Raw genomic sequence first — 17,514 nt, 5'->3', positions numbered from 1 at the left:
ATGCTGAAAAAAAAATATTAATCATTAACCCTGTGCAGCTATATTTAAAAAAATACCCACTGGAATTGTCATAGAATAGTAGATTCTACTTAATCAGACATTTGGGAGAAAATAGGGTTAAATTAAATAGCTTAGAATTTGGTCATTCACAAAGTATGCTACCAGACCAGCGGCATCAGTATCAACTGTGAAAATGGTAGAAAGCACAAAATCTAGGACCCCAATTCCAAACCTACTGAATCAGAAACTGAACAAAGAGCCCAGGAATTTGTGTTTTATAAGGTTCTCTAGGAGATTCTGATGCATGCTAAAGTTTGTGAATAACAGTTTTAATTTAATCCCTGTTGAAAACATTTCTATAATGCTCACTGTCCTGCTTCCTAAAGGACAGTATATAGAATGCAAATGAATCTTTCACTAACACTTGAAGATACTGAAAAGTCTCAGTCATTATTTCAAAAAAAAAAAAAAAAGAGGAACTATTGTTGGCTTGGTCTACAAATAGAAATGTAACGAAAGTAGAGGTTAAGTGTACAGAAATCCCAGTTTATATACTAATATTCATTTTTAAAGTAAAGACATTCTTGACCAAGGCTTGTTTTCTTTTGATTTGCCTACTCCTCCTATAATAGGAAAAATACAATAATTCCTCTAACTGTGGCTTAGGCAGTGTGAGTTCCTGTTAGCTAAGGCTTTCTGTAATTTATATTCATTGATCTGCAATTTGTGATTCTCTAGGCATGATGACTAAGAAAATAGCAAATCTATTAACCATTTAGAAAAGAGATTCTAGGAGTTATGTTTATACATAGTTGCATATAGTTGACAAACACTAAAAATAAGTTCAGGCCAAGTTCTAATTAATTGAAGCTGATGATTATCCAGTAATTTCACAGTGGATCTGGTAATCACCTTGGCGATACCTCTAATATATCAGCAAATCTGTCTACCATATAAAATTAAAAGCAACAAATCTGTATTTGAAAAGGAATATGTTAGATATTTTAATTATTTTATGTCCTTCTCCTTCTTACTTTTAAGCCCACTGTCAGGCACTTAACTTATTTTTTCCACACTTTATCATCCCCCCACCCTTTCCCAGTAACCAGAGCACATTTTGTCATACTACTTTGAGCAGTGAAGTGCTTAAGTTGCTTAAGTTTTCCTGTAGGTGAACAAAAGTGACGTGTCAGCTCACAAAAGCTTATGCCCTTGGGTAAGACTTATTCTTATGGAATAAGAGAAGGGTAATTAAAAACATACCCAAAGTTGGTGCCTCTGGCCAGGGGGACTCAGCTTGAAAAATGCACCATAGAAGGACACAATATTTTTGTGAAAAGAATACTTCTTCAGAAGGTTGAGTTCAGTTCTGAGATCCTCTTCCTCATCCTATGGAATAAATACACAATTTAAAGCTAAAACATCAAAGAGGGAGAATCCTATAGCGACCCATTATATCCCACAGCAATTTATAATAAAATATAAACTGGAATTCTCAATGAATGAAAGTCTCTGGCTAACTGGGAATTTGAGAGAAAATAAGGGTAAAATGGAGATCTTTTAATCTGGTAATTCTCAAAGTTTGGTTTCTGGACTAGTCACTATATAAAGTTTTCACTGAATGATTAATTGAAGTATTACATGTTTTGCTTGTTTGTAACAGTTTTATTGAGATTTTTAAATTTTTATTTAATTGTCTTTTTAAAAAAGGTACATAGATCACACAAAATGTTACATTAAACAATATAAGAGGTTCTCATATACCTCCCACACACACTCCTCCCATATCAACAACCTCTTTCATCATTGTGGCACATTCATTGCATTTGGTGAATACATTTTGGAGCACTGCTGCACGGCATGGATTATAGTTTATATGGTAGTTTACACTCTTCCCCAGTCCATTCAGTGGGTTATGGTAGGATATACAATATCCTGCATCTGCCCCTGCAATATCGTTCAGGACAATTCCAATTCTCAAAAATGACCTCACATCATACCTCTTGTTCCCTCTCCCCGCCCTCGGCAACTCCCGTAGCCACTGCCTCCATATCAATTACTAGAGTCACAATAGTTCTATAGTAGAATTACTAGAGTCATAATAGTTCTATAGTAGAATACCAGTAAGCTCACTGGAATCCATATTTAATTTCTCCATCCTGTGGACCCTGAACCTGTGGTTGACGATGGGATTGGTATATACTCAGGAGACTTGAATCTCTGGACTAGCCATGTGCCAGCTGAGCCCTGAGCCTCAGCAGAGTTGCAACACCTACTCCCAGGTTCATTGGACTTACCCAGGTCAGCTAATAGGGAGGTGAAGATGGCCAACCACCACACCAGGGAACTGATATTGTCTACAACTCCAAGCAGGAAAATCACAACCAACAGCTATCTGGAATCTAAGCCCCCTCTCAATTTAGAGGTGGATTGGACATCACCATCCCTGTTTTATTGACATTTAATTCACTTTCCATATAATTTTCTCATTTGTGGTGTGCAATTCAATGGCTTTTAGGACATTTATAGAGTTGTGCAACCATCACCAAAAAGAGTTTTAGAACATTTTCTTCACCCCGAAGTTAAACCCTGAACCCTTAGCTATCACTTCTCAATTCTGCCATCCCTCCCCCTACTGACAACCACTTAACTTCTTTCTGTCTGTACAGATTTACCTAATCTAGACATTTCATATAAATTCAGTAATATGTGTTCTTTTCTGACTGGCTATTTCCAAATGTCATTCATGTCTGAAAATGTGTCAGTACTTCATTCTTTTTGGTTTACTGTCAATCAATTGATGTGCATTTAGGTTGTTTCCACATTTTGGATATTATGAATAATTCTGCTATTAACATTTTTATACAAGATTTTGTGTGGACATATGTTTTATTTTGAGGAATTGCTTGATCAAATGGTAACTCTAAGTTTTAACATTTTGATGAATTGAAAAAACTGTTTTCAACAATGACTGCACCATTTTACATTCCTAACAGCAATATATGAGGGTTTCAATTTCTCCATCTCCTCAGCAACACATGTTATTTTTCATTTTTTAAAATTATAACCATCCTTGTGGATGCGAATTGGTATCTCACTGTGGTTTAGCTTTGCATTTCCCTGAAGATTGATGTTATTGAACATCTTTTCATATGCTTAATATCCATTCATATAATTTCTTTAGAAAAATGTATTCAAGTCCCTTACCATTTTTAATTAGGTTATTTGTATTTATATTATTAAGTTTTAAGTATTCTTTATATATTACAGATACAAGTATATTATCAGATATATGATTTACAAATATTGTCTCCAATTCCGTGGGCTGGATTTTCCACTTCTCTGAGAGTGCCCTTTCAAGAGTTTTAAATTTTGATGAAGTCCAATTTATCTATTTCTATTGTTGCTTGTGCCTTCGGAGTTATATCTAAGAAACACACCTCCAAGTCCAAAGGCACAAAGATTTACCCCTATGATTTCTTCTCAGAGTTTTACAGTTTTAGCCCCTATATTTAATTATTTGATACGTTTTGAATTAATTTTCTTGTTAGTTAAGGGTCCAACTTCATTATTTTGCATGTGGACATCCAGTTGTCCAAGCATCATTTTTGAAAAGACTATTCTTTCCCCAGTGAGCAGTATTGGCATCCTTGTTGAAAATCATTTGACCATAGATAGGATTTTTTAAAATGAACTATCACCTTTATTGCATTAAACTATATACCTATCCCTACGCCAGTACCACACTGTCTTGATTACTATTAGTGAGTAATTTTATTTTATTTTATTTTTTATTTTCTTCTTTGCTTCTGTTGTCGTCAGCAGCTCGGGAATGTGTGTTTCTTTTTGCTGCGTCATCTTGTTGTGTCAGCTCTCCATGTGTGCGGCACCATTTTTAGGCAGGCTACACTTTCTTTTGCCCTGGGCGGCTCTCCTTATGGGGTGCACTCCTTGCACGTGGGGCTCCCCTACGCGGGGGACACCCCTGCATGGCACGGCACTCCTTGCACTCATCAGCACAACGCATGGGCCAGCTCCACACGGGTCATGGAGGCCCGGGGTTTGAACCACGGACCTCCCATGTGGTAGACGGACGCCCTAACCACTGGGCCAAGTCCCCCACCGTGAGTAATTTTAAAAGTGTTGGTTTGAGCTGTGCTGATCTCTTTTTAAGTATATGTTTAAAAGCATTTATTTTCCTAATCACAGTAGTGATACATGCATTTGAAAAAATCATAAGTATATGAAGTAAAATATGTAAGTAAAATAAAATATGTTCTCACTTCTCCAAGCAATGGTAACTTCCCTCTACACATTTTTATACGCTAGTGCTGTAGCTAGAGTGATTACTATTAGAGATAGATACGTGATCTATAGATATAAATGAATATATTAGATTTTTATCTTTTAATCCAAGTAAGTCCACGTTATTCTCTGCTGGATATTTTAATCAATACATAGAAAACACTTGTCAATAAACAAAAATTGTTTATTAATTGTAATTAATTCTACATAGGATTGCATAACATGGAGACATGCATCTTGAGTTCAGGAGACAGGTCAGGGCCAGAAGTAGTGTTTTGAGAATCATCTATATAGGAATAGTTGAAGCCATATGAGTGAATAAGAGAGAATGCACTGTTTCTAGAAATATTTTTAGCTGGGGGTAATGAAATGTCAGTTAGAAAGAGAATTTACACTGGGCATCCAGGCTCTGAGTTTTATTGTTAATAATCATGAATAGGAAATTCACTTAATCTTACCAAGGTTAAATTTACTCTTAAAAAACTGATAGAAAATGGCAGCCACTATTTATCTCCATGAATGTTAGTGGGACTAAATGGGAAAATAAAGTTATTTAAAATTCTTGGGAAAATGCTATAAATGGAAGATATTGTCACACAGTATCTTTCTTACTTGAACCTCTCATTTGAATTAATCAGAGTGTTATCAGAACTATGGGCCTTATCGCTCCACTTTATACCCTAATATATAAACATCAGCACCTTTCATTCCTGGCACATCTGTTGTAGGGGAGTGAAATGGAAAGTAATTCTCTTACCCTAAACTTCAACTATGACTGCTCTTATCACAACAACAAAGTGCTTTTGAAATTTCTTCTGCAACTTATTTTTTAGTCAATGTAAACATTTTCTTTGTTTCTTAATAATTTTTAAATCATCAAATATTTTTGTGTATATAGGTACAACCCACTGGAAAAATCTTTTAAAATATTAACTTAAAAATGATAAATTCTTGGAAATTTTCCAAGAGCATATCATTGGATTATACCTTTAGGTGTTATATAGTCCTAATTTAAAGGAACTCACAATCCAGGAAAACAAGATTCACATACATTAATGACTGCATATAATAAAGTTGAGGGTGATTTGAGGTGACCCAGGAAATAATTCTACATTTGACAGATAGAGTCACCACCAGACTGAATTACTTCTAGCTTTGAATTTTATTTGATTTTACAGAGAGTGCTCTCTTACAAATCTACCGAAGTTCAGTATAAAAGAGTATAAAATACTCTTATTTTATAAAGTGAATTATATTTATAATGTACAAAGAAAGCAGAATTTTTAATTAAAGATATAGTTAAGATCCTGTCCTAAAGTCCACTAATAAAGGATGCCTTTGACTTTTTTGGTCTTTGAATTAGGAAGGAGCCAATTGACATGAAAAGCTTAATCCCTAAAACCCACTAAGAAAGGCAGAAAATTAGTTTATATATATATATATATAGCTATCTTGTGGCTAGACTTTATAAATCCTTATGAAATAAATATAAGGCAATGCACTAGGTTCTGTAATATCTCCATATTGAATTGGTATTTGTTTGTAAATTAACCTCCTCCCAAATGCCAAGTATTCATAACATATCTTGTGAAGGAAGTTTAAAATCTCAGAGAAATGGCTGGCAGCTGCAGAACATTCTTCAGCATTTCTCTAGGATTTTCCAGTGGATTTCCTTATAAACATTCAATTACTAAAACATAAACCCAGAAACCAATTTGTCTTTTGGGCGAGTGAGATGGAGCCTGATTTATTCAATGGATAACACCAATTTATTGTGTGTGATAAAGGCATAGACAAATTAAATTAAATTAAATTAAAATAATAAAATATAATAACAGCATCAAAAAATAAAACAACAAATTTGCCTGAGAATTACATGGAAGTTAAGGTTCACATCTCATCCCAACCTCTCAAGGAAGCTTAGTTAAAATTTCCCATCAAATTCTCCCAATTTGTTTTCTATAAAGCTAAAATTTGAATCTTAAGACTTTCATTCTTGCCAAGTGGCCCTAAGACTCATCTATTTCTTCTATGATGTGACCCTCCTTGAAACTGTAACAATATCTTCAATCATGTAGAAGTAAATTACAGGGATTCACAAGTTAAAAATGTACTCTCCAAAGCATGAACAGGAGATTTGGACCCCTTAGGCTGGGCTCTAGGAATCTATGTAGTTGCATTTATCCATATTTATAAAGATTTATAGGCAAGCCAAATATTCCTGTGTCATTTTCCTGTAAAGAATCTGAGGCCTAGAGAGGTAAGAAAACCACTTTTCCAAGAAATTTCATGACTGTTTAGTGGTCAACTTGGTATTTCAACTCATACTTTTGGACTTCCACATTATTACTATTTCCATAAAATGTTGGCATTATATGTGTGACCAAGTTATATACTTCTTTTCCCAAACGATTCAAGATGATTTAGAGATGTTAACTGCTTGATCAGTAAGTAGTTATTTTTTCTTACTGAAATATATGTTGAGAGAATTCGAAGTCCCCAACTGGAAAATCTTCTAAAAGCAGTTTTCTCATACAAATGCAAACTCCCTCAAATCAAATAAACCAAAATCAGATATGTTTGGAAAGCATTTGAGTGTTTGTCACTCTCAATTAACAGGAAGTTGAGTTCGTGAGAAACACGTAAATACATCACATCCATCAGACCAAGTGGGAAATTTAAAACTCTCACATTTCTTCAAGTAATTCCATGCTGCAGCATTTCCTGGATCAGGGCCAATTGATCCCAGAATGGCTGAATATCCTGCTTTCTGTCAAGAAGTAGCAGCTCAAGGATGCCAGAACTTACTTTTTAATTTCACCCAATTGTGGAATCAAAATCTTTTTTTCACTGTGGAATGAACTACCAGAGAAGGTTTGGGTATGATCTTTAGAGGAGTTTCATTACCACAAATGTTTGATGGGAACAGAACTGGTCAAATAATTACATTTTTCTTACATTCCCTCTTGCATCTTCTTTTTCTTTAATGGTAGGAGGTATATTTTTAACTCAGATTCTTCTAGTACTCTTGCATCTTCTTGATCCACCAAAATATGTTATTAATCAGCTCTAACCATTTCGTATGGATAGTATGCTTTTTCTTTCAAGATATATTAAAAACAAAACTGGAGTCTAGTACTTAATAAAAGACTCATGAAGCTGTTTAGCAATACCTTTTTTTAAGGGTAGGCAAAGGAATAAAGAGTTTATTAAGAAACAAGAAGAGATCATATACACCCAAGACATGAGTGTGGGCCATACAACAGGGTGAGACGCGTGCGTGGGGCTCTGGAGTAGGCCTTTTTAAGGCCTTTCCTCCTCCCCTTTCACCATATTAAGGAGAGATCTCAGCTATTTGCTGTCCTGATTGTTTGCCTTTCTACCGCCACCTGCTGGTCAGGGAACCAATAGGGAGGCCTAATACCTTTTTTAATATAGGTAGAACATTTTTCTCAATGTGATTGTGTGAATGAGAAAGATTATTTTTAGTATCCCTGAAAACATAAAAGTAAGGAAAATTCTGCTTTCAGTCCCACAGAATACTTTGATAGATAACCAAAATCTACTTAAAAGGGGAGCCCACTTTGTCTGATCTTATTCTAAAACTAATGAATTATCAGAGCCATAGAAACTGCATTATAAGGCCATCAAAAAGCTTCATCTTTAGTCTTTCAAATATTCAAGTACATTTCCAGATATCTTCCAAGTTTTAAGCTGGGTAGCTTGCTGTGTTTTTTTTCTGCTATTGTACTTTTAGTAAAAAAATGACAGTGCTCCATAGTGGTAATAGTCTGATGATAGTATCTCATAATTTGTAACAAATGTTCCACAACAATGTAGTGTTTTGGTGGGGGGGTGTTGTATGGGAACTCCACACATATGCCTGATTGTTTTATAAGTTCACAACTTCTCTAATAACAATATATTTAATAAAGGGGCAGTCTGCAATAGGGAAAACTTTGGGAGGGGTACAGGGAGAGGGGGATATGGGAACTCTGGACTTTCTGTTCAGTTTTACTATATCCATGAAACTACTCTAAAATATAGTGTATTAAAAAAGAAATGCACACTAAAGTTTTTTTTTAAAGCAGTTCTCATATGGCTCATATACAATAGCAATATTTGTTAGACTCATAATGGGGGAAACCTCACAGAACCTCACATAAGAGGTTTGAAATTGACCTTGAGAAAGCTGACTTTAGGCAGAATTTGGTCTTGGTCCCATTATCTCCTCATATGTTGCTACCGAGCCAGAAGGCTCTATGTTCTCTAAATTTATTCAATCAATCTTCTACAATCAATGCTTACCTGTTCAGGGACCGCTGCTCTCTGCCAGATGTAAGTGTTCAAATATAATGAAAGGATCTATGTAACTATGTTAAAATATATAACAATATTACCACTTCCATTTGAAAACATTTCAGTGATGACCTTCTAGAGATAATGATACAACACAACGGGGGTGATTTTAAATCTGAAATTAAAGGAAATAATACTTGGGAGCTAATGAGGACTTTAAGTACTCACACTGTATCTCCACCCGACAGACTTTTGATATTTATTCACTCTCACTCGTCTTCCTATTTCAGGTAAAGGGGTCTGTAAAACACAACAACAAAATATTATTAGACCCACTGGTACACTCTGAAAATTATTTATACTTAAATACTTGGTGTTCCTTTAGCACTCAAAAGAAGAGTAAGAATATTATTCCTCCCTTAATTTCACTAATAGTTTTAATAAAAAATATTGTATACAGAAACTTGGTACCAAATTCACAGTAAGTGATTTAGCTGCCATATTAATGGAAAAATTAAAATTTGATGTTAGTAAAATGTTATTTTCCTTTACAGTACCAAATAACTGACATTGACCACTTATGGGCTGAACATAATTTGAAAAATATTTCCATGGTCTGAGAATGGGAAATGTAGATTAAATACGGGTCAAGGTATCTCAGTTAAACAAGGAAATAACAAGGAAATATTACAGAGAGTACTTTTACTCAAAAAGTACAAGGTTGATTATTTGGAAACCATGGTTTTTAGGGCAAAATGAATCTACAAAACCTCAAAATCCCTTGAAAGTCACATTGATTTGTAATATTCGACATCTACTGGAAAAAGAAAACACATGCATCTCTTTAAATAGTTTAAGAAATTCATTCACTGCACAAACTAGAAAATAACAGTTTAGGGCATTGATAACCCTTCAATAAATTTGTTCAACATAATATTTGAGAATATTCCTTCAGGGTATAGTGAAGTGAAAATTTTTCAACCTTTGCTATGTTCATGCTAATAATATCTTGAAAAGACAGGTAGTCATGCTAAAGAAAGACAACAAAAAGAGGACTTAGCAGATTCTACAGCAATGTGCTATGGACCATTACCCAGCTTTATGAATGTTTTAGCAACAGTGTCAGTTAAATTCTCTTGCTCACTTGTCACAAAATACATGAAATATGTGCATCTCTGATAAGTTCTTTCCTTCTATATGTCATGCAGAACCTAATGGTTTCAATTATCTAGAAGAATGACTGGTGAGGGAAAATAATACAATGGAACACAGTAGGATTAACACAGTACTAGAGGAAATTTCCTACTGGCTATCTCTGAAAACAGATAACCAACTAGAAATAATAATACAGATATTTTCCTCATTTTAAAAGTATATCAAATATCTGGAATATCCACCCTGAGTGATGTTTGTTAGTATGGAAATACAAGTAAATAATAAATATAATATACTAATGAATATAATTAATATCATATACTAAATATCAAATAAGTCCAATAAATGTAATTATATACAGTAATTACTTAAAAACTAAAACAATATTTCCTGAACTCTTTAATCCCAAGAAAACAGTCCCTTAGGATATAATATTACCTTGCGAGCATTCATCACTTTAACAGCTGTCAGTACACCAGTCTTTTCATGGAGGCCCTGAAACACAGGAGAATGATAAGCATCAAATGATGGATAAATAATCTAGCAATCAAGAAGTAAAAAAAAAGTAAATAAGATCAAGCACTCTAGAATATAATGTATTATATAGAGATTAAATATAAGGTATCAAATAGAGAACAAATAGATTATCAACATTTTATTTTTAAAATTTTTAATTTATATATTTTTATTATTATCTTTTTTTAAAGATACATAGATGACAAAAAATGCTACATTAAAAAAATAAGCCGTTTCTATATATCTCCATTCCCCACCCCACCCCTACTTCTCCCACATCGAAGATCCTCCTTCATCAGTGTGGCACGTTCATTACATTTTTTTTTTTAATTTTTTAATTTTTTATTGACTTTGTAATAATATTACATTAAAAATATATATGTGAGGTCCCATTCAACCCCACCCCCCCACCCCCCCCTCTCCCCCCCCCCAACAACACTCGTTCCCATCATCATGACACATCCATTGGATTTGGTAAGTACATCTTTGGGCACCTCTGCACCTCATATACATTGGTTCACATCATGGCCCATACTCTCCTCTATTCCATCATGTAGGCCCTGTGAGGATTTACAATGTCCGGTGATTACCTCTGAAGCACCATCCAGGGCAGCTCCATGTCCCGAAGATGCCTCCACCTCTCATCTCTTCCTGCCTTTCCCCATACCCTTTGTCCATTATGTCCACTTTTCCCAATCCAATGCCACCTCTTCTATGTGGACACTGGATTGGTTGTGTCCATTGCACCTTTATGTCAAGAGGAGGCTCAGATTCCACCTGGATGCTGGACGCAATCCTCCCATTTTCAGTTGTAATCACTCTAGGCTCCATGGTGTGGCGGCTGTCCCTCTTCACCTCCATCTTAGCTGAGTGTGGTAAGTCCAATAAATCAGATTGTAGGTGCTGGAGTCTGCCGAGGCTCAGGATCTGGCTATCACGCTGTCAGTCCAGAGATTCAAATCCCCTAAATATATCTTAAACCCCCACATTAACTGCACCTCCAGCACATTAGCATGAAAGTCTTATGAAGGGAGATCCCATCTGAGTCCAGATTCATCACACATAAACACCATTTCCAAAGAGGGGCCATCTGCCCTGGCAGTTAACCCCATCGGCCATGACCATAACTCCCATGGGTCTCTTTAGCCCTCAAAGGAACCAACACCTGGGGGTTGTATCTGCTTTATCTGTCTCTCTGACTCTGCTCAGTTGTGCATGAGGGCAAACCTTCTGCCAGCCTCCAGACTCTTTTTTAGAAACTCGTAGCCATATAAACTCATTTCTCCTTTCCATTTCCCCCTTACTTTAGGTCAAACAGCATTTTAAAGTCATGGTATTTTATGTAGACATGGATATTCTGCTGATCCGCATTGAACCTTCCGTATAAGGTCATTTTCCAGTTGCATCATCAGTTGGTAGTTGATAGTGGTCCCTCGTTGCCAGGGAGGCTCATCCCCGGGTGTCATGTCCCACGCTGGGGGGAAGGCATTGCATTTACATGCTGAGTTTGGCTTCGAGACTGGCCACATTTGAGTAACATGAAGGCTGACAGAAGGAAATTCCCAGGCACAAAGTTGCTCTAGGCCTTGTTATTATTTTGGGTTTATCAGCTCACAAGCATAGTCATTAGCATCAGGGGCTCACTGTTGAACCCTCACTCCCTCCCGGTCCCCACCACTGCACCTGGGAGACTGTCGCTGCTCCCCTAGGGACCACGACAGAGCACCACTGGCCAGGAACCCAGTACCCCCCCTACTGTGGTTTTTAATTGTTGCCACTATGAGTATATCCAAACATTACCATGCACCCTGGACATATGTTCTGTACAGCTCCCTGTCAGTCATATATCACCTGTCATTGGTATCCCATACCAGTATCCCTCCATTGCCATTGTTGAAACACTCTGTGATCCAGAACTCCCCGAAATTTGAAGCCCAATATAATGTCATGGTCCCTTACTAGGGAATGGCATATAGCGATGAGTTTAAAGGGTAGACAAAGAACTTGGATAAAGTTAGATAAAGAACTTAGATAAAGAATGTTGACTTGAAAAAATTCCACATCCTATTTTTTTTCTTTTTTTTTTTTTTTTCCCCCCCCCCCCTAATTATTCAGCTTTTCTTCACAGGAGTCCTAGACCACAGCAATGTATATATATAATATACAGCACTCCCACACATCCACCAGAAAACCTTTTCCCTTCCACAGTGATACTCTTACGCCCTATTCATATCATATTTTCTTAAAGTGATGTACAGAGTCTGAGACATTAGCTTTCTAACAAGGTGACATCTGTGTTTACATTATGGTGCATACTTTAGGATACACAGTTCTTTACATTTTTAGTTATCCTATGTTTTACATTATGGTTTACATTATCAGTCTGTCATCTCCTATATGTTATGGTGTAATATTACATGTTTTATATCCATCCTTGTGTACTCTCAAGAAACTCCTCTCTTACCCCCCATTTACTTTGGTTCCACATATTTAACGTCCATTTTCCCTTCCACCTTGGTGCCCTCAGTGATAGCCAACCTCCGTTTCCTGAGGAGCCACTTCCAGAGATAGATGGAATAGTGTTCAGGGCCTAACTTGCTCAACTGCCCCAATGCCCTGGGAGCCACCCTTTCTCTCGAGGGATACAGTTCCCTCTATTGGATGGCATTGGTCCTCCCCAGGATGTGGGTCCACCCCCACTCTCACTACTTGGGTTTCTACCCCATGGTGTCACCCACTCTGGCAGAATGAGCATTTAGACATTCCCCAGGAGCCCGTCCTGCATCAGACCCTCCCCTCCGAGCATTCTAAACAGGTAACCCTCTTTATTATATTTTGATATGATTTTCTCGGCATTTTACTCTCCACCAACACCTGACCCTCTCCTGGTTCGTATGCTACCCCTCCCTCCCCCCACTTTTGGGCAACGTTACCCACCCGTCCCTCCCCAGCCACCCTCAAACCCGCAAAGCCCCAAGCAAAGGCAACCCCTTGCCCCCCTTTTATCTCTTCTTTGTGTTCATACTTACCACCATCTCGTCGTAAATTCCACCCCTGCAGACATCGGCTCATATCCTTCCTCCACCCTCCGATTTCCTGCAAGCCTATCGTTCAGTCTCTTGCTATCTAGGGCAGCTTGTTTATTTCATATCATTGAGGTCATGTAGTATTTGTCCTTCAATGTCTGGGTTGCTTCACTCAACATAAGGTTCTCAAGATTCATCCATGTTATCACATGTGTTTGTAGTGTGTTTGTTCTTACAGCCGAGTAGTATTCCATTGTGTGTATATACCACATTTTATTGATCCACTCGTCTGTTGATGGGCATTTGGGTTGATTCCAACTTTTGGCAATAGTGAACAATGCTGCTATGAACATTGGTGTACATATATTGGTTTGTGTTCTTGTTTTCAGTTCTACTGGGTATATTCCCAGCAGTGGTATTGCTGGGTCATAACGTTCATTACATTTGATGAACACATTTTGGAGCACTGTAACACAGCATGGATTATAGTTTACATTGTAATTTACACTCTCTCCCAGTCCATTCAGTGGGTTATGGCAGGATATATAATGTTCTGTATCAGTCCCTGTAATTATTAACATTTTAAAGAAACCTCAACCATTTCACTCAAAATTCAAGCAAGTTGATGCAGTAATTTTGCTTTTTATATTTATGTTAAATAGCAGACCTAACTGGCCATTTAAAATTACTGCTAGATTATTATCATTGCTTTATGTTTATACAGGACCAAAACATCCAAAATATATGAAGACATATATTTCCACTGGACTTGACTTAACACATATTAGAAGTTTCTCAGTAATGATCACTGGTAAGAATGATCCATAATTATTAATTCAACTCAAAACCAGTATGTCCTATATCATATGCATCAAGAGATTTATGAATGGAATAAGTTCGGGAAGAGTCTTTCCTATTGAAAACATAATTTCTAAGAACTTAATCTTATCCTAAATCCAAGTAGGTATTACAGATTTATAATTTAAAGAATGAAAATACAGATTTAGACTCAGAGCTGTTATTTCATGGCTGGTGCCATTTAAAAAATATTCATATTGTAGTCATAGAAAAATTTTCAGTCAGGTATTGAAATGAGTAAGACTTCAACGTCGAAGAGAATGCTTTCTCTGATAGTTATCTAACAGAAGGTTTATATTTGGGGCATTCAAACCAAAAGACTGTCATCAAATCATAGCTCTCATGTAAAAGATATCAACACTTTCACTTAGGGGTGGTGTATTAGGATAATATTGTTAATATCTGGGTAACCTGTAAGGTGAATAAATATGCAAAAACATTAATTTCTTAATTTCAGTAATGCAATCTTGAAATATATTGCCAGTTTGTTGTCAAATCTCTTTTACAAAGCATCTACTTTGAAGTATATGAATGTTGTTTTTAGACGTTTGTTAAGTGTTTTATCATCAAAATATGATCAGTTGATCAAATAATTCTCAAAAGGTCTTACTGTACCAGTACCACCAATGTTACATGCTACTTATGAGTGTCACCATGTCTCCACTTTTCTCATTAAATACAATAATGTTGATTGTAGTTTATCTCATTGATTTCAAGTGATTATTGGCCTATTGAGCAAACTACTTCAAGTAAATACCTTTCCATTACCAGGGACCGCTGTTTGTAAAGGGGGCCATATGTCAGAAATGGGTCATAAAACTTTCCAGGAAATACAGTAAATCTAGACACACTGGCACCTTGACTTGACTCCAGTTCTCACCAAAGAATTACGCGTTAAGCATTTACACTGGTTAAATGATGGGAAGTGCCAGTAGATTGCTGATTTCAGTTCAAGGAGTCAGCCCTGGAAGAACCAGGTCAAAGCTCAAAGAGAAGGGTGGAAATCGAGCCAGGCAATGGACTGGACTTAGGATAAGTGTTTGGGAAACTAGTGATAGTGTTTGGGAAGAAAACATCATCTTGATGATGTCTTGATTTAGACATTTTTCTCAGCCTAAAAGCTGTAAGCTTGTAAATTCATAAATTCCTACAGTTAAAAGTCAACTGATTTTATGGTATCTGCTTTGGTAGCAAAGCTAATCTGAACATGGGTTAATATGCCAAACCATTATACAAGTGTCCATAGGCATCTGTTATATCCAGATAATAGATAAATGGAAAATCGCTGCCTATTGGCTAGCATTTCAGATAACTACCTTTATATCTCGACTTTTTAAAAATTTTATTTTGAAATAATTTTAGGCTTAGAGAATAGTTTCAAAGACAATACAGTAGTTTCTGTATCTTCTCCATCCAGCTTCCTCTAATATTTAACCCTCTTACCGGATCATTGCACAGAGATCAAACTGTGAAATTAACAATGCTATAGTACTCTTAACTAAACTATAGACTTTATTTGTATTTCTGAAGTTTTTCCATGAATGTCCTTTTTCAAGAATCCAAACAAGGAATCCTCCATTCCATTTGTGTCATGTTTCTTCCTCCAGTTTGTGACACTTTCTCAGTCTTTCCTGTTTGTCATGGCCTTGTTATTTATGAAGAATACTAGTCAAGTACACTGTAGAATGTCTCTCAACTTGGGTTTGTCTGATATTTTTTTCCTTGTTTGACTGAGGTTATGGATTTGACTGCAGACTATCACAGAGGTGAAGTGCCCTTCTCATTTCATTTTACCACGGGGTAATGAAGGTAAAATTAAAAAAAAAAGAATTGTCTATTTTACAAATTATAAATTTCAACACCAAATTCACTAAATTTCTTTTTTTTTGAAAGTCAAATTATCATATTTCAGGTTACTTCCAACTTGGGAGAATATCTCAAAAGCATTAAAGCAAAGTAAGCTTCTAACAAGGATTCAGCATGAAACTATAGTTTCCTCTTTGATTGTAATGGAAAATTATGAATTGTCAGTGCCTGGCCACCTGAGATTTAGCCTTGCTGACTTCATTATCTGATTTGCTTTCTGTTAGCAAATCTCAGAGACATGCCTAAGTGTTTGTTTGGGATGGGGCTTAGCTAGACCTAGAACAGGGATCAGGTCTTAAGGTGGGATCTGATCTTCCAAAATCTTTTGTAACTATAAAATCACATTGACAGTCTTGAGTAAAGTACATGGGCAGGTTAATTAAATACAGAAAATGATAATGGAAAAATACGTTAAGGTGATAAAGCTTAGGTATCAGGCATATCATTGTTTCAAGATTTCGATATTCCATCAATAAAACCAGACAAACCATAAAAGTTCTAAAGGGCTGAGAATATATTTCTTTAATCATACTATCTCCGGTGCTTAGCAGAGTGACTGGTACATAAACACTATTTAATGAGTTTTCATTGAACAAACTATGAATACAGAAACTAGGAAGGCTGCCTAGAAGAGGTGGATTGTTAATTGGACTGTGAACATGGTATAAACTTTGAACAGATTCAGAAGGGCAGGGTGGACCCAGTTTGAGACATCATGAGCAAAGGCTCTGAGGCAATACTGAGTATGGAGGCACAACCATTGAAGCAGAAAAGAAAAGGAAGTAGGGATCGATTGGCCATGGATTAAAGAGAGTCAATAAAGATAGCATGAGTGCACCTGTCTTTTGTCATGTCAGAAATTTTAATCTGAAGTTCGTAAAATAAAATGTTCTTTGAAAGAATAAAGAATTGATGAAGAAATGAGCCCCTAGTAGTTTAGCACTTTATGACTATTTTTTATTAGTTAATTGTGTGATGCAAAGCTCAGTGTTGTTAAGGCACTAAAAAACCAAAACTGAATTGCAGTAATGATCTATTTCATGGGGATTACACATTTTAAACTATAACAAATTATTTAAAATAGTAATTTTGACAGCTGTGTTGGAGAAATCCATCATTCTGATAAAATTACCATGTTTTTCCCCAGAATGAACACAGGGCATTCCTTGATGGACTTGCAATTTTGACGAGTCTAAAAACTTTTTTCAATCATGCCGTTAAAGAAACTGTGTGGAAAGACTGCCAACTCTCTAGCAGTTCCTACATAGCCCTTACAGTTATTTTCTTAGCCTTATGTTGGCAAATCTAAGCCTCATAATCTACAGGGCATTTTTCCTTTCTTTTCAATTTTTTTTTTTTTTTGTGTGTGTGTGGTAGAAGAAGACCATGAGAAACTCACTACACGAAGATTCATTCTGTAACCTTGCTTTTCATCCACATAGTTTTGGCCCTCTTTTCACTTGATTGGATGTACTTTTCTCCTGGTAAA

General features: G+C 36.1%; 1 protein-coding gene across 1 annotated transcript in view; it reads right to left on the bottom strand.

The window, feature by feature from the left end:
* NRK (Nik related kinase) overlaps window positions 1-17,514 on the bottom strand; it is a 295,895-nt gene that overhangs the window by 102,038 nt on the left and 176,343 nt on the right. Inside the window, 3 exon segments of the mRNA XM_058291117.1 lie at window positions 1,264-1,389; window positions 8,833-8,904; window positions 10,198-10,254. Coding sequence (XP_058147100.1) covers window positions 1,264-1,389; window positions 8,833-8,904; window positions 10,198-10,254 — 255 coding nt within the window.

Source organism: Dasypus novemcinctus, chromosome X (assembly GCF_030445035.2).
Source record: "Dasypus novemcinctus isolate mDasNov1 chromosome X, mDasNov1.1.hap2, whole genome shotgun sequence".
NCBI classification, from domain to species: domain Eukaryota; kingdom Metazoa; phylum Chordata; class Mammalia; order Cingulata; family Dasypodidae; genus Dasypus; species Dasypus novemcinctus.
Note: the sequence above shows the minus strand (reverse complement) of the source record. Positions and strands in the feature narration are given on the sequence as shown.